General features: G+C 45.9%; 1 protein-coding gene across 1 annotated transcript; it reads left to right on the top strand.

The window, feature by feature from the left end:
* Positions 1-9,774: 9,774 nt before the first annotated feature.
* LOC135388523 (transcription factor Adf-1-like) lies at positions 9,775-11,675 on the top strand. The gene is made up of 3 exons (XM_064618120.1): positions 9,775-9,958; positions 10,058-10,220; positions 11,264-11,675. The coding sequence occupies exons 1-3, from the start codon at positions 9,775-9,777 to the stop codon at positions 11,673-11,675; spliced, it is 759 nt and encodes a 252-aa protein (XP_064474190.1).
* The last annotated feature ends 6,640 nt before the right edge of the window (positions 11,676-18,315 follow it).

Below are 18,315 nucleotides of genomic sequence, written 5' to 3'. Positions count from 1 at the left end.
TTTGATAGGATATCACACTCATTGCTGTTTAAAAAATTATCAGCGCTCCACTTCCACCCACTTATACTTCAATGGATTAAGAACTTCTTAACAGATCGCTCACAGACGGTATACGCTAACAACCACTACTCTTCAAGTGCGCATGTCATCTCTGGTGTCCCACAGGGTACGGTATTAGCACCTTTGTTGTTTCTAATATATATTAATGATCTCCCACAGTCAGTTTCATCGCACATTCGCCTATTTGCAGATGACTGCGTCGTCTATCGCACAGTCAATTCCACACACTCTTAAAAATGAACTTCACCGCATGGCAGGCTCCTAGCCAACCATAATCTGGAATGATATCGTTATCTGCCCTGATTTGCTGAAAACAGGAGGCGTACGCCTTTTTTGTGACACTTATGCTGTTCATAATTGTCACAAAAATGGCGTAGGCCTCCCGTTTTCAACAAATCGGGGCAGATAACGATATCATTCGAGATTATGGTTGGCCTGGAGCGTGCCATGCGGTGAAGTCCATTTTTAAGAGTGCAGCTGACCATATAGCCTTACAGAGAGACTCGGATAAAATAGGCGAATGGTGCGAAACCTGGCAGATGTCGCTTAACCCCACAGGATGTAAACATGCGATGTTTTCACGAAAACAACGATCATGTCCCACTACATATATCATAAGTGGATCACCTGTAGAAAGCGTTACTAACTACAAATACCTTGGAGTGCATTTCTCATCTGATCTAACATGGAACACACACATCTCGAACATTCTTTCTAATGCAAATCGTAGTCTTGGGTATCTTCGGCGACACATTACTCACGCACCTCCACACCTCAAACGGCTGGCATACCTCACGTTTGTCCGCCCGAAAATCGAATATGCCAGTGCCATATGGGATCCCCACCAAACTTATCTTTCGAATAATATCGAAGCCTTGCAGAATCGGGCTGCCCGGTTCTTTTTCAAACAATATTCACCTTACACCAGCGTAACCTCACTCAAGGTCCGAGCTGAGCTCACCGACCTTGAAACACGTCGCATGATTCAACGGCTGTCATTATTTCACAAGTTCTATCACTCTCCGGCGCTCCGCAGTTGTTACATCCGCTCCCCTTCTTACCTTTCCTGCCGCGTTGACCATCAACATAAGGTACTAGTAACTCGGTCACGTACAACATCATTTGAGGCATCCTTCTTGCAACGAACATCATCAGATTGGAATAAACTCCCACGGCATATTGCAGAACTCACGGATCATATCCAATTTACCAACGCATTAATCGCAGAGTTCACTTGACCATTGTCGCTCCATGTACATGCACATCATTGCTCTCTAATGTAGATATATTCTTTGCTTTTCATCTTTTTATAATCTTTTTCTGTCTGCTGTCTTTTTTTTCCTTTTTTTAGTCTCTGTTTATTGTTTGATGTACAGTGCCAGTGTGTTGCAATGCATACGTGCTCACTCCCTCATGTAATGGCCTAAAGGCCCCTTGATGGACCAATAAATAATAATAATAAGGCCGCCCTGGAGTGGGCCGCGGTGTCCCAAGGGCCGAGGACGGGGATATTGCAGTCGTCACTGCTGCCGCCAATTTTGAGATTTTTGGTGGTGTTTCGTATCTGATACTAATTTACGCACTTTTCTCCACCTCTCAACGGGTTTCACTGCACCACCACTGGCGTTCAAACGTGTAGCCAGCTCGCACTGCTCCCTATTTCTGTCTTGCGATGTGTAGCCAGCGGACAGCCCACCCGTAAAGAGATTACGGTGCTCCCCCACACAGTCGAGCACAATGTGAAACTGCTCTGATGTGGGTCGTGAAGCGCGTACCAGTGAATCCATCGCATATAGAGGAAATTATACAAAAAAAAAGCAGCACAGCTTGTTTCTTTTCTTTTTCTGTTTTTGTTTGTTTGTTTTTATTGCCTGTGCTTGCTTTTATCTCAAATGCACGAAGTGATATTTGCGAACGCGCTCGTGCAATCGGTTTGTCGTCGTCTTCTGGGATGCGCGTGACAGTGACGTTGAACACGTCGACAGGCTGAACGATGGTAAATAACCCAAGCGCGCGATCGTTAGACGTAACCCGAAATACCAAAAGTGGCATGTATCGTTCCCGCCACCTCGATCGCTTCGCCTGCCGACACCGTCGGTGGCCCGGAACTACATGTGGTAGCTGCTAAACGGATAGGGAAGTTGTCAGTGGTTCCTTTGCCTTTGCCTTTCGCACCTCCGACTGCTTTTCACTGCATGTATTCACTGTCAGCCGTGGAAAAATTTGCTAGAGCAGGAAGCCGCTATAGAATGTAGCAAACAAAACAACAAAAAAAAAAGCATTACACACGTTGCTAGCTTGTGAGGGTCGGAACCATGCGGCAGTCGTCTTCTGGTGGTTCGTCTTGAAAGTTGCTCTTTTTCACGTTCCCTTCTGCTGAGCTCTCCCCGCTGAACAAGCGTGCGCATCGGTCAAACTACAGGATCGTTCACGCGCGGCTCGTCTGGAAGCACAGGAATACCAAATTCTCGGCGCTGTTGTTCGATGACATCACACACTACGTCGCTTGCAAACGACTCGGTTGAGCGAGCGACGCACCTCGGAATAGGGCCCCTCATTCGAAGAGAGGGGGAGAAGAGAGAAGGGGGCGTATGCCTTTTTGTGGCAATTTTCATATATCCAAATTGCCACAAAAAGGCGTACGCCCCCTCTCTCTGTTCGAATCAGAAGCGATAACCATATCTTTCGAGGCAATGGTTAGCGCACAGCGTGCTATGCGGTGAAGTTCTGTTTTTAGAGTGTGTGTCTACCGGAAGGTTTTGGGAATGGATGCGGCCACTTTTGAATACATTCTGCTCCGTATGGCAAAGCGCAGAAGGAGAGTATAGAGACGAATATGCGGGACAGTATACTAGCCAGTGATAGTCTTTCCCTAACCCGTTTGTAACATGTTCGTTCGAATTATGTGCGCTTAAACATGCCTCTAAATTCATAAAGCGTTCGTAAATAAGACTGACCGCGAATGAGCGTAGAAGAAAGTGCTACATATGAAGGCTGCGTGCCTTCGTTTTCTACCGTGACTCCGCAGCAATATGACGGTGTTGAGTGTGATGTAAAGCTGGGACGGTTGCGGCGTAAAGGTAGCACCTTTCGAACACAGTAAAACAGCTTCACCGCATAGCACACCCTGGGCCAACCATTGCCGCGAATGATACACTCTTAAAAATGAACTTCACCACATAGCACGCTCCTAGCCAACCATCATCCCGAATGACAACGTTCTCGCCCCTGATTTGTTGAAAACGGGAGGAGGAGCCTATTTTGTGCCCAGTCTGCATGGCACAGAATAGGCTCCGCTTCCCGTTTTCAACAAATCAGGGGCGAGAACGTTGTTATTCGGGATGATAGTTGGCTAGGAGCGTGCTATGTGGTGAAGTTCATTTTTAAGAGTGTAGGGCTCACTTCTGAATGGAGGACAGAGTGAAGCGTACACCTTTTTGTGTCAATGGTGTGTGTGTGGTAGTTCTTCTGCCGCACGTTCTGCTAAAGCAAGGAACCTTGTCCTCTTCCTCCGGAAGGCAGGTCTTGCTCAACGACCCATCTGACAGTTTGCTCCCCGCGACGAACTCATGCGCCGTCTACGCACCTCCTCTATCCTCCTTCCGTCTTGCTTCTTCTCTTTTTTGTTTAGCTAGAGTCGTGACTACGCTCACTTCTGTGTGGAAAACAACGGCGAGCCGATCCTGCCATTACCCCCCCCCCCTTTGTGTCCACCCCCTCCACCCCCTTTTGTGTCAATTCGGATATATGATAGGTGACACGGAAAACCGTATGCCCTCCTCTCTCTTCGAATTAGAAACGATGACCCTATCGCTCGTGGCCATGGTTGGCGCACAGCGTGCTATGCCGTGAAGTTCAGTTTTTACGGTGCAGAAATGTAATACCCTGTTGAAAAAAAGCCAAATAGGTTGTATGCGATCCTATTTATCCTATACAAATAGATGTAGGATCCTTTATGTCCTATTATGTATCATGTGGGAAAGTTGTGGGATCCTACATGTCCTATATTCATTCACATATAGGTGAGTCATAGGATCCTACATGTCTCATATTAGGCTATATAGGAGAGTTCTGGTGTCTTGCTTGTCCCATATTCCGCAATATAGGAGAGTTGTAGGACACTACATTGCCTATATCCGGCTACGTAGCACTGTAGCAGACTTGTAGGATCCTACAAGGCATCAAAAAGGAGCTATGGGAGATCTTACGTGACCTGTTTGGTTTCATGTGGGGAGGACATGATGAATTATTTTGACACATGGAAGTGATATATTAACACAGCAACAAACGATATTTGATTATATATATGTATATATATATGAATGTATAACTGAGTACAGATGGACTTGTAGTCTATGTATATATATATATATATATAGATATATAAAGAGCGGGAAAAGCCATTAAAGAAATAAGTAAATGACGCTAGACGTGTTTGAAATTCAAACTTACAGATTAAAATGGCTTCTATGGCTGCACGGAGAGAAACCGATACTCATGGAACGATGCGACAGCACCAGAGGCTTCACTTGCTTGCACTGTGGCATTGAGGAGTGCTCAGTCACCCTCCCAGGTGTATATCGCTCGCTGAGTGACCCTTAGTTTGCCAATCACGAACGATGCGCAGCTACCCAGGGCTGACGAGCCGCAAACACGGCGAAACACGTGTCCTCTGGTGCTGTCGCATCGTTCCATGAGTATCTGTTTCTCTACGTGCAGCCATAGAAGCCATCTTAATCTGTAAGTTTGAATTTCAAACACGTCTAGCGTCATTTACTTATTTCATTAATGACTTTTTCCCCTCTTTACAATATATATATATATATATATATATATATATATATATATCTGTGTGTGTGTGTGTGTGTGTGTGTTTGTGACATATGAAAGAAGAGGCGCGGGGCGGGCGAGCGCATGGACACTAATTAGAAGCAACCCCATCGGGAACGGACGTTCTCTGTTTGTTGTCACACTAGTCGACAGGATAGTTACCTATTATGCCTCCAAAAGCTCAGCCACCTCTGCCGCATTTGGCGATCATCAAGTATACTGGAGCACATGAAGACGTTCCATTCGGGAAATGGCTGCGACTTTACGAAACTAAGGCTGATATCAGCCTTAGTTTCGTAAAGTCGCAGTCCAAGGCAGTCCCAGTCCAAGTCCAGTCCAAGGCATATGCCTTGGACTGGACGGACAACGACAAGCTGAAGTCCCTCTGCGATTAGTATCCGGAAGGGGAAGCCTTCCGCTGGTGCCTCAGTGAGATATTCGAAGTTTGTGAAACATGGGAGAAAGTCAAGCAGTCTATGACTATCCGTTTCGGCGTTGTGGTCTTGGACCCGTTCCGGTCATTTATCCACTGCAGACAGAGGCGGGAGCAATCTGTCAGGGAATATTACGAGGAAAAGAGACGATTCGGAGAGTCAGCCGGGATAAAAGCCCCCTCACATGATCGCCGGCTTCACTGACGGTTTGCTCCCCGAACTCGAACGTCGTCTCGTTGGGACGGAGCCTAAGTCACCGCTGGAATCGTTGGATAACGTCCAGAAACTTGAACGTGCTTCAACAAGGACGTCGCCTCCAACGTTTAGTGGATCTCGGGACGCTAATCGCGGTAATGGTCGCCTACAAGCCCACCCCATCGCTGGCGACGCGCTTCGTAACCGAGCGGCGACTTCGCGACACGTTCTTCCCAGGGCCGAGTGCCGACACTGTGCGAACATCGGTCTGAATGGGCAGCTCCATTGGCAAAACGTGTGCCCATACCGACCCAATGTTTCCGCCATTACTGAGGACCAGGGGAACGGGGAAGGTGACCCAAGGTCATTTACTTCGACGCATTCGTAAATGACCATCAAGTACGCGCGTTTCTTGATACGGGAGCAACGATCACCTGCATCAACGAACACGTCTACAAGGAACTCCAAATTCAATTGATTAAGAATTCACGTATCTCCATTCATCAAGTAACAACACCGTCGCAAACCTTGGGTCGTGTCATTATTCACCTCCAAATTGGCAATGTCATACGGTAAGTGGAGGTACACGTGCTCCGTCACTGTTGGAAATTCCTACTTGACTCCGTATGGTATTATGACACCGGGTCCTACATGATGAAGGAACCTACATACAAATAGGATCCTCTTTCATTGTGGGTCCTACATGCAAATGCGATCCTACATATAAACAGGATCCTATTTGATTGTGGGACCTACGTTGGGTCCTACATGCAAATAGGTTGCTACATATACGCTAAAATGGCGGAATACCAAGTCTCTCGTGGTGATCCTGTATAATTTGTGCACCCTATTGTGCTGTGTATATTAGGAAATAACAAATCATGCAGCATATTCTTTTTTATTGATATCGTTCATCATCCCTCTGACATGTCTGTTGAACAATCACACTCTCGCCTGATGTACAGCGTCTTCAACACCTTTACAGATCATGCTAGATGATAGCTCTAAGATATATTTCTTGGAGGCATCTGAAACAATAAAGCGAGTTAGGAAGCTAGATTTAACAAGGAGTAATACATTATGTGTCACATAAAATGTGCCAAAACTCGTGCACAGGTAAAGCAGACTTCCCACATATGCTGTTACTTGAGGTCCAAAGACAATTGTTTTATTTGTTAGCAGCAGGATCAATTAACTATGACAATTGGGGCTACAGCAAGGGTGTCAGTAGGGCATTACCAGAACAGGGTGAAAACAATGCACGTTGAGTTATAATCCCGCGATTATTTACATTCTGTGCATATTTCTTCCACACTCGGGGAAAATATGCATGACCCAAGCTGAGTTATTATGAATTAATAACCAAAAAAGCAATATCTGTATCTTTAGAGCACCGGTACCCTGTAGCAGGGCCGCTGAAGCATCACACATGATATCAACCTGATGTTAAGTGATGGTACACGTTAACCAACAGGGTAAGAGCACAAGATTACGGATGGAGGATAAGGCAATAGGTAACAATAGGGTAATAATCGCACTGAGTGGATCAAGTTATAGGAACCCACACGCTAGGAAGAATACAAAGCAAAAGGTGCACGAAACATGGCATTAGATGCACACAACTAACCTTCAATTCACGAAATCCAACAGCTTTCGGTCTTCCAAGGTACACACACAGGAACAGGTTCAGATACCACTAGTAAGGCATGAAATACAGTCACAGCACTGCGGGGCACCAAAACCACCAAACTACGACGAAAGACGCTTCCCGAACGAGAGCTCTCTGGATATGCGTCCGAACGCTTCTAAGATTTCCCTTCCAAATGAGCTGGAGGAATTCCAAGCCAAGCTTCAAGCAGTGGAGTGCAGCTGTAGCTTCCACAGCTTCGCCACGAAAACCACCGCTGCCCTTGACCACGTGATCATCCGTAACGAATCACGACAAAGTAGCCGGAAAACGGCGCGAAAAAGCGCGCGCTGGCTGATCGAACTGCGCACGTGCGCTGCGTGCCCTTTCCACACCCGCTCACTCGAATTCTCCGCCCCCCCCCCTGTTCCGAGCGCTTCGCCAGGCCATCTGCTAATATTATCGGGAAAATGAAAATCCAGAAGACGAAAGAATTCACATGTACGAATTTATTGACATAGCAAACATATAAACAAGAAGCAACATTTGAATGCAAGTAAATCTACACGATTATTACAGAATACTGCAGAATAAATAAAGAATAAATAGTGCCGAGTAACAGAAATCGTGACTATCATATTATACAATCCTTAAGGGAACCTATTCGGTTTGGAGAAAGTAAATATTATTATACACATATATAGCACGTGATAAGTCGCAGAAGCCATCCGCTTCATCCCAGCACAATTGTCGAATTTTCTGGTGACAGGGGCCACATGCTCGCGGATCGCAGGGCCACGAACTGCTGTCGGTGTCTGAATGAAAAAAAAAAAACGAACCTGTTAATGATATGGTACACCCGAGCACAGGCAACGTTAATTGGCTGAATACGCTCTCTAAGACATGCTATCGTTACGCGCCTAATGACAAAATTCGAGGAGCCCTGCGTACGCGATGCACGCTGTTTTCCTTTTCATGCACACCAGTGTATTAAACATCAGACACATTCAAATAGCGGAACAAAACGCAACAAGTAACGCCACGCAGAATCATCAACCAGATCAAGACTGATAACAGGCAGAAAATGATGTAATACGGGACAAGGCGTACCTCCATGCACACAGTTAGGCGACAGTATTAAACGTCTGATCACTGACATCCATCATACGTTTGTCTGCTTACCTTTCATTCAGGCGTTCGTCCATGGCTCGAACGTCTTCGAAATCCACGAAACGAAATCACCGTCTGCTCACATACGTAGACGCCAGCTACACAACGGTCAGACGGGTCGGCGCCTCGGGGAAACGAACGCGGGCGAATCCACCGGTCAAATGAGCCTCAGCCAATCACGATGGAGAAAGGTCACGTGGGGGACCGAAGCCAATGGAAAGTAAATAGCCGGAATTTGGCGGGAAATGCCAGCGGCGACACTATTTTCGCGGCGGCGAAACCCGCTTACTGTGCCTCCTCTGGCTTCAAGGGCGCCGCCAGAGGAGGCACAGTAAGCGGGTTTCGCCGCCGCGACAATAGTGTCGCCGCTGGCATTTCCCGCCAAATTCCGGCTATTTACTTTCCATTGGCCCCGGTCCCCCGCGTGACCTTTCTCGATCATGATTGGCTGAGGCTCATTTAACCGGTGGATTCCACAGGGGTGACACAAACCCGCCATTGTTGTAACTACCCTCAAACGGGCGCTTTTGGCAAAACTGCCATCTTGTCCTGGTCGCACGTCATAGAAAACGTCATTTTCAGGTCATGTGACTTTGTTTATATGTCGTTTTGCCGCTTACCGACATATTTTCGCCTTCATAACACCAAGAGATTACCATATTTTGCTAGCGTAAACTATGCAGTGCTTCTTCCGCAACATCGTAGCCCATTTCTCCTTAGTTTAAGTACATGGCATCGGCTCGGGAAGTCTTAACGCGTAGTCGTCATCACATCTTTGGAAGTCAATAATACGAGGCCTTGTGTGCAAAACTGCGCGTTTTACTGCGAGATCATCGGATAAAAATAATTACCGTGATCGAAAAACATCCAAAACGTCGTCCAGAAACAACAACCGCATTGTTTACAAACGGTTTGGCCGCCGATCACGGGCGCCGCCATCTTTAAGGTCACGTGCGCCTTGACGTTTGCTGTGACGTGCGACCAGGACCTGTCCAGGATGCATTGCGTTCGCTCAGCACGCTTTCGTCTACGGAGGAATATATTGGATGCCACCCCTGTGGTGGATTCGCTCGCGTTCGTTTCTCCGAGGCGCCGACCCGTCTGACCGTTGCGTAGCTGGCGTCTACGTATGTGAGCAGACGGTGATTTCGTTTCGTGAATTTCGAAGATGTTCGAGCCATGGACGAACGTCTGAATGGAAGGTACTCAGACAAACGTATGATGCATGTCAGTGATCACACTTTTAAGGCGCCAATATACTCCGACGTAGCGTGCGCGCGCGTCAACTCCACGTCACGTCGGCGAGCATGGAAACTACTATACTCCGGCGTACCCGAGACGCAGCGGCGCCCGGCGTCCGCTAGCTTGCCTCGGCGGGATCGGCGCGGAGATAGAAGTTGTTCTATCCAGGCCGTGCTTGGTCGGTGGTAGCTAGACCAGAGTGCATTGCGTTTCATCATGGCGGCCTCCGGCGAACTCGGCGACCAAGTGCAAGCATTGTCTGCAGATGTTGTCGAAAAGTTAATAGAGGCAGTTCGGCAACATCCTTGCGTTTACGATACAAAGCGCATGGAGTATCGCGACCAGATGAGAAAGAACAACGCCTGGGAAATCATCAGGTCGTCATGCGGACTTCGCACAGGCAAGTTGCGTTTCGTTTCTGAACACAATTCTGTTGTGAGCCTTTGCTTTTTGGCAGTGTCATAATAACATAGCACACCTTTTTCGTTTGTGACTGTAGCGGATGAGTGTCAGAAAATATGGAAAAGGCTGCGAGATCGCTACAGCCGAGAGCAGAAGGCGGTTGAGGTAACACAGGCAAGTGGGAGCGGTTTTGTTCGGAGGCGGACATGGGAATATTTCCAGGCCATGGAATTTTATAAAGACTGCGGACGTCCCCGAAAGTGAGCATATATAGCGGTCAGGCTAGTAGGGAAATGGGGGCAAGTAAATAATTTCTTTAGAAAACCGTCCTAACAACTAAACGTACTTGGGGGGTGTATGCGTCTCAGTGTACTAACTGCTGTGTTGATCCCTCAAGATACTTCGGAATAAAAACGACAATAGTATTTCATGACTATATGACCAAGAACTGTTGATATGCAACAGAAGGCAGAGTGTTTCAACATATTACATTATACATGTAATATGTTGAAACACATACATTATATACCCCCTATAAAACCCTACATTATAACGAACTAGCAGTATTCAAACAATTGGGTATTGCATGAGACAGGATTTACAGATTTGCTGTGCACTCATGTCAAATATATAATGGGACTCTGTTACTGCAATCACAGTGCGACCAGCGTTTATAAACTCTGTTACTACAATCACAGTGTGACCAGCATTTATAAACCTCACACCTAGCCTATTCCTGGCTTATTTCGTACTCTTGGCACACCAGAATGTAATATTCCGTGGAGTCGTCCACTGCAACATTTGGGCTCAGTTTATTCCTCACTCTCCTATGCTTTGCTTTGCTCAATGTTTGTTTTTCCTTGCTTTTCTCTGTGATGTAAATACCACAAGTTGAAACACTCCCTGCAATTTGCCCCATAGCAGCATGCCACCGGTAAATGCCATTTTGTCACCGAAGGAGACGTCATAAGTTACTAGAGTTTGAGAAGCTAAAACTGCGGAAGGACTTCCAAGGATGTCCCAACTTTCGTGCTTCTTGTGTGAACAATCCCAACGAAAGGGAAAATAAATGTAGACAGAGAAAATTTGTTTCCGAGGCCAGAAACCACTTTTTGTTGTCTTGGGGATGATCCGCTCTAAGCAGCACTGTTCTGAATGGAGCCGAAGTATGGAGCTATGCTACCGCCGAAAGGTGGAGCTGCTTGGGCCAGAATGGAACCAGTAAAGTTGACTGTTTCAGTGTACCCCGTTCTTCAATGTGCCCCCTTTTGCAGTTACTCATCGTTTCTCCTTTTTGCATCAGGACAGTGTCCAACCTAGAGGCGCCAGGACCGGGTTGCAACGGACCAGACGATCACACGAATACGGTACAGCCGACGGCAGCATTTATACTGAACTCAATAGTACGTGGCGAAGCATCGCACACACCGCCACCCCTAATGGACTCGGCGCCATCAGATACAGAAGCATCGTCACGACCTGTTGAAACAGTTCCAACAACAGTGGAGCGGGAAGGGATTTCGCGGCAGCAAAAGAAAAGAAGAAGTAACACAGAGGCATTCGAGGAGCAGCTGTTGTGCCGCCTAGACAAAAAAATTTCTGAGAATGAAGCATTTGGACTCTCTGTTGGGATGTCACTCGACAGACTACCAACACGTCAAGCCTCTCAGTGCAAAGCAAAGATTATGGCGCTCATTGCTGAATACGACGAATGAGCTGTGAATATGTGCTTTGTTGTTTTGTCAGCACCTCGATACACAGAACAGGACATGTATGTCGTTATCCAGTTTGCCATTTCGCTGTCTAACTTCACTCCATGATAGGCAAGCCTGAGCGATGGGCAAGACACGTAAACAAACACAAACACGAAGGCTCAAACCAGCAAAACGTTTTGCTGGTTTGAGCCTTCGTGTTTGTGTTTGTTTACGTGTTTTGCCCGTCGCTCAGGCTTGCCTATCATGGAATTTATCCACCAGCTAGCCTGCATTTACGCCATTCTGTCAATGACTAACTTCACTCTCATCATTAATGGTTATTATGTATTGTTAGGTTTTTATTCGAGCAAATATAACACTTGCTTGTGTGAGAACTCTACTTTCATTATAGTTTAATAGAGTGCAGATTTCAAAATACATGTGTAAGTCAGTTTTCAGTTCGGTACACTTCACAAAGTTCATTTTTGTTTCAGCTTCGCCTTACGACCTTGAGCTGCCATGGCAGGGAGCCCTCTGTGGACATGAAATAGGTAGCGATGTCATCCCTCAACGCCATGGCTGCTGGTGCAGAGCGGTTACAAGTTGATCGGTTGTGACTGACAGTTTCTGTTATAACTTGTCTCCAGGACCCTTCTTGCAGTGCCTCACCGCACACTGTGTCACCATAGTCGCTTGGACAGTACACACTATCTGACATAAGGAAATTGTGAAGGCACACTGCTGCCTTGATCATGCTTGTCAGCAAGTCCGGATCACCTTCAACAGTTCCAAGAAATGAACGCCACCTGGATGCAAGAATCCCAAATGCGTTTTCCACGCAACGTCGAGCTCTTGATAGACGGTAATTGAACACTTTCTTCTTCTCTGTCAGGTTCCTTCCAGGGTAAGGGCGCATCAGGTATGGGCGCAGAGGAAATGCAGCGTCTCCAACCAAGCACAAAGGCCACCTGGACATGTTCGCTGGCAGGTCAAGAGTGCTTTGCTCAAAGCTTTTCCCTATTGCACTGTCTCTGAACACAGAACCATCTGAAAGGCGGCCTTGTGCCCCGATATCCACCAGAATAAACCTGTAGTCTGCATCTGCTACAGCAAGCAGGACCACTGAGTGGAATCCCTTATAGTTATAATAGTCTGAGCCGCTTTTGTCGGGGCATCTTATGGCAAAATGTTTGCCGTCTATGCTTCCGATGGCATTTGGGAAGTTCCACTTTGTGTCGAAGCCATTTCGTATGTCTTCCCACGCAGCTCTCGTGGGTACCTTCAGTACGACTGGTGATAAGCAGTCCCATATTGCAGGCAATGTCTCCTTGAGGATCATACAGACAGTTGATCGGTGCATTCGATAGCTCATAGCAATGTCCTGCATTGAGCCTCCGGTCGACAAAAACCTGGTGAAAGATTTGAACATGGTGGTAACGGCCTCTGACCCCGAACAACCCAGGAGAGAGAGAGAGAAAAAAAAGAACAGAAAGTAGAAGAAAAAAGAACAGAAAGTAGAAGAAAAAAGACTACAGAACCAAATTTACCTCAGTGCTACTGCAAGCCTCTCTGCAGGGAGGATGGGCCTCCTATGTGTAGGTGCATGGAGAATCCGGTCGCGTACAACACCAAGCAAATGGTCAAATGATGCTTTAGTCATTCTGTAAAAATGTTAACAAACCAGTGCAGGCAATTTGCAAGGTGTGATTCACATTCAAATTGGTGCAGTAGTCACACTAACGCAATTGAGCTGCAGACGCAACGTTTTCTGCAAAGTTAATTACCTGAAATATTTGAAATGGTACTCAGGGTCGTCATTTCGTAGTTCCTGTACGAGATGGTGGTATTCCCCGAGGACAGTGCGTTTGTCAAATATATCCCGAATGTACATCGTACGCTTCCGCTTGCGCCGCAGACGATGAATCAGCAACGCTCGCAGCAGATTTTGCCGAAGAGGATGGGTGGTCCATGCTGCTCTGTCCCCTGTCAAATTCGGAAAAATAATGCCGACTCCATCGCATGCCATCGCGCACAAAACCAACGTTTGGATATGGACGCGCGTCTGACAGCTTCGTCGCCTCGCCGACAGCTGCCGCGTATGTTGATCCATGCACGACGCATGCGCGGGCGTACCGTTTCACGATGCTTCGCATGTGAGTATAGCGTGCCGTGTTCCTGGCCTGGCGTAGTTCAGCTAACTTGGCGTAGTGGACGTCTGCCGGCGCGCGGACAACGTCGGAGTATATTGGCGCCTTTAATACTGTCGCCTAACTGTGTGCATGGAGGTACGCCTTGTCCCGTATTACATCACTTTCTGCCGGTTATCAGTCATGATCTGGTTGGTGATTCTGCGTGGCGTTACTTGTTGCGTTTTGTTTCGCTATTTGAATGTGTCTGATGTTTAATACACTGGTGTGCATGAAAAGGAAAACATCGTGCATCGCGTACGCAGGGCTCCTCGAATTTTGTCATTAGTCGACATTAGGCATGCATTAGACATGGTCGCGATAGCATGTCTTACAGAGCGTATTCAGGCATTAACGTTGCCTGTGCTCGGGTTTACCATATCGTTAACAGGTTCCCCAGGCAGCACAAACCCTGGGGAAAAGAATGGGAACGCAGTGGGGGCTTCGGCTCCTGAACGGGCGATAGTGCCCGACTGGTTCCCAGTGGTGTGGGAACTGAGGAGGTAGAACATAAGAGAAGATAAGGTAGTCCCCCGACCGTGCCCTGATAATTTCCCGCTCTGGTCTCCTTTTGGTCATGTAAACGATAATATAGGATCGCTCCCCGATGCTGCTCTAATCATTTCACGGTCTGGACTGACCTTGGTCATGTGATCAAAATATAAGATCGCTCCCCGATGCTGATCTGATCACTTCACGATAATCAGTCACATGACCGGGGTGCAGCAACGGATTTCTCTTCCCAGACAGTCAGGCGCCGAGTGATGCAATCACGTAACCGACAGTTTCGAATCTGGCCAATGATGTTCCTCGATCATCCAGCCGTGTTTGCACTGTCGGAGTCCCCGTCGCTCTCGCTGCGAGAAACGAATGTATCCGGCCGTGCTCCCGAAACTTTTGAGGAATTCCAACATTTTTAAGCGATTCATCGAGTGGTAAGTGCTATTTCTTTTTGTGGTATTCCTCGCATTGATAAATGTTACTCATAGATGCTTTTCAACATGAGTGACACCGTTCTAGAAGGCTTCTCTCGAAACTTAGCATCGCATAGTTTCGATTTCAGTGATCCATTGTGGTTTATGCGTTGCTTTTAGGATAATGGACTCCGTTTTGGTGAAAATATGGTTCAGTAAAGTGTGGAATCGTATGTATTGTGTATTTGACATCAAACGAAATGTAACAATTTCTCAGGACGACTGCGTGCTGCAGCTGTGCTTTCATCTCCTGCGTGCGTACAAAACTGGAATGCTGGAGGACTTCAGCTCAAAGTTCGTTTTGGGAGTCATTCTAAATAAAAAGAAAAGAAAAAAGGAACCACCGAAGTGAATAAATTATTCCGCTTTAGTCCGTTTGCGTAATGTGATCGACGCATGATATGTCAATTTCTTTGAAACTGTGAGTGAATGAAAGCTATCCTGACCTTTCATTCAGAATGTTATGCTGGACCACTACCAGAGCGTGCTTAAAGGAATCAATGCCTTGATGAAGGTATCACCGAAGTGCCCACCACCAGCTCTCTGCTTCAGAGCCAGTGATGATGGTCAGATTTTTCTAGTGGATCTTGTCATGTCATGCTGAAAACTGTAAGTTTGGCTATTTGGTCTGTATTCAATAACGTGTGCATCATGTGGTCTGGTGTACTTTTCTCAGTGTAACCCTGACCTCGAGCTATCTTCCACTTTCAGAATCCTCCCCGCACTTCGGTTACAACACTATGAACCTATCGCGCTGTGATGATTGCTTGAAAGGAATTCAGTCTGGTATGCTGTGTTGTTTTTCTTTTAAAAGAACTTCAGGTATCCATAATAAGAGGCCTTCCTAGCAAGAAAGCCATAAGAAAAGGCATCTTCTTGATACATTAATATTTATCCTAAAGACAAGAGTACGAGTCACACAGCATGTGCCATACTGCACTCTCAGAAAAAAGGGTGGACCTTTTAGGAGGTAATAGCTGTCGCATATGTTGTGCCTAAAAGGTTGCAAAGTTCTACCTGCTACCTCACTCTCTGCCACGAATAATAGGGCTACCGCTTCTGATTCGGTGACAGAGGGGGGCGTACACCTTTTTGTTGTAATTTGGATGGAGGATAATTTCTTTTACCACCTTTTTACACCCCTTATGTTTGCTTAGGACGTAACTAAGGAAGTTACCACCTTCTCACGCCTTTTTTCTTAGATTGTGGTTCCCAAATTGTGTGTATGTTGTCCTCGTATTAGCAAAGGTGCGCAAATATTTCTTCTATTTTCGTAAAAGAAGGTATAGGACGATCATGACACATGTAGTACGGATTCATAAGTTGTTCACGTGTTCCATGTTGTTGGGCGTAACTCGTTACCAGTAACTCGATACCGTAACTAGGCTACTCGGCTTTGCTATTTTCAGTAACTTTTTGCATAGCTCTTTGCTTTTGGGCTCCAGTAACTTCTTGAGGAGCTCGTTCCTTTCCCTTTTTCTTTTGTTTCGGGGGTGGAGGGTTAAGTTCGTCAAAGTAACTTGAAGAAAGTTCAAAGTTCCTTTTTTCGATCCTGGTCTACAAACATCGCAGGTTGAGTCCTCCCCCCATGACCTGAGATGAAAGATGGCACGTGCATGGCGCGACTAACTCCGGTTACACCGTGTTGTTATACGGTGAACGTTACAAATTATGTTTTAGCCGAGCATTAGGAAGCTCATGTATCGCGCATCTTAACGGTAAGAAGTGTATTGATAATGATAGAGGGCATTGAGTAGCAGGAATAAAACTTAACACAGTTCTACGATATGTATGTTGGGGACAACTCGTAGAGCATAAACTTGCTTTGTGCTCCTTTTTCATGTGCCTTATTACGAGATTAAAATCATCAAATCCCTTCCTAAAGAGGCCCGTAAATGTAGGCTTCTTTTGTCGTAGCAGATATTGATATCATTTTTGTATATCAAGACTATTTTGAAACGTCTTGAATCGCCCATTGTGACAGCGAGGTCTGAATTAACCATATAGACAGGTCAAGAGCTGAAAAGTATATATATTGAGTAGCAAATAACTCGAAGGTAACCTGTTACATTTCTAAAGTAGCTTAACTTCACGTCAATTTTCATTACTTTTTATTACGTGTAACTGCGTTTGAAATTTAGTTACCACAGGTTTTCACGTCAGTTAAGGCAGGGAGGTCCCATCGACCTCCTGGGTCTTCAGTATTTTTGATATTTATAAGCTTATCGTATATTATGATCAACATTTTTGCCGAATAGCTTTCGTGCAAAAAAATCGAGAAAATCCGGCCCTGAATTTTGATGTTTCAGTTTTGCCGTGTTTGCACGCGTATACCTCCCGAGTGTTAAGAGATACTGTTGTGAAATTTTTTGATGCTGTTTTATTATGCCTACAGGCCAGCTGTCAGAGAGCAAATTTTAGCGCGCAGGTGCAACGCTGTGTGCTATAAAAAAATGACGAACATGCCCTCTCGCGCACTTTTGTCCTAATTTCAACGCCTGATATCTCTGGCTATAGATGTCCCTGAACGCAATACTTGGTATCAGCTCACTCATCTTTTAATGCTCTTTCATCTGATATATCTATCCTACATATACTTCCAAGCGGCATGTGCTTAAATAGGCAAATGTTTAGGCATATTTCGAAATAAACATGGATTTTGCGCGTGTATTTCTCAAGAAGGTCCCACTTGATTTCGTATATATTTTGCCAGGATATGGCCCGATGTTAGGCTTTCATCTAACGCAAAAACTTCTTCTCCAAAGGCGTATACTGCAGATTAGCGCGTTAAAAGGCGGCCCCACTGCGTACGAACGTGTCGGAGATATCGACAGCCAGAGCAAGAAGCGTCGAAGTTTGAACAAAACTGCGCGACAGAGCATGTTCGCCGCTTTTTATACGATACAGTGCTGCACCTGTTCGCCTAAATTTGCGCTCGGAGTGCTGGCAGGTAGGTATACTAAACCACAAAAAAAAAAAAAAAAATGCACTGCGATATCTTGTAGAACTCGGGGTGTATACACGTGCAAACACGGCGAAATTGCAACAATCAAATTCAGGGCTGGATTTCTCGATTTTTTGCACGGAAAGTATTCGAATGATTAATTTTACCAATGTTGATCATCATCTGCGATGAGCGTCTAAATATATATGAAAACTCATGAAAATTCAGAAGGTCCATGGGACGTCCCTGTCCGAGCTAACGTGGAACCGGCCTACAATTATGTTCTGGCTAACCTTTTCAGTGACTTCCATCTTTCAACAGTCTAACTTAACTGGCAACGAGTTCCAGCTTCTATCTCTGTTCCATATAACCTGTGTTAAGTGAATATTTGTGAAGTAAATAGTACATATGCGGGACTGGTGGTTATATACTTTCAATGTAACACTCTTTCTTTCGTTGCTGGTGAAGTGATGCATTAAAGAACCCATATATTTTGTGACTATGATGCAATAAAGAGTTTTCTACAATGACATATTGATTTTGTTTTTAAAAATAGC

Source organism: Ornithodoros turicata, chromosome 1, assembly GCF_037126465.1.
Source record: "Ornithodoros turicata isolate Travis chromosome 1, ASM3712646v1, whole genome shotgun sequence".
In the NCBI taxonomy this organism is placed as follows: domain Eukaryota; kingdom Metazoa; phylum Arthropoda; class Arachnida; order Ixodida; family Argasidae; genus Ornithodoros; species Ornithodoros turicata.
This window is presented reverse-complemented; position numbering and strand designations above follow the sequence as displayed.

Bases quoted from the DNA above. Each gene is read 5' to 3' on its own strand.
- LOC135388523 (XM_064618120.1), top strand. From the start codon at position 9,775: ATGGCGGCCTCCGGCGAACTCGGCGACCAAGTGCAAGCATTGTCTGCA. The intron at 9,959-10,057 runs GCAAGTTGCGTT...TTGTGACTGTAG, and splicing joins GTCATGCGGACTTCGCACAG to CGGATGAGTGTCAGAAAATA. The intron at 10,221-11,263 runs GTGAGCATATAT...TTTTTGCATCAG, and splicing joins GACTGCGGACGTCCCCGAAA to GACAGTGTCCAACCTAGAGG.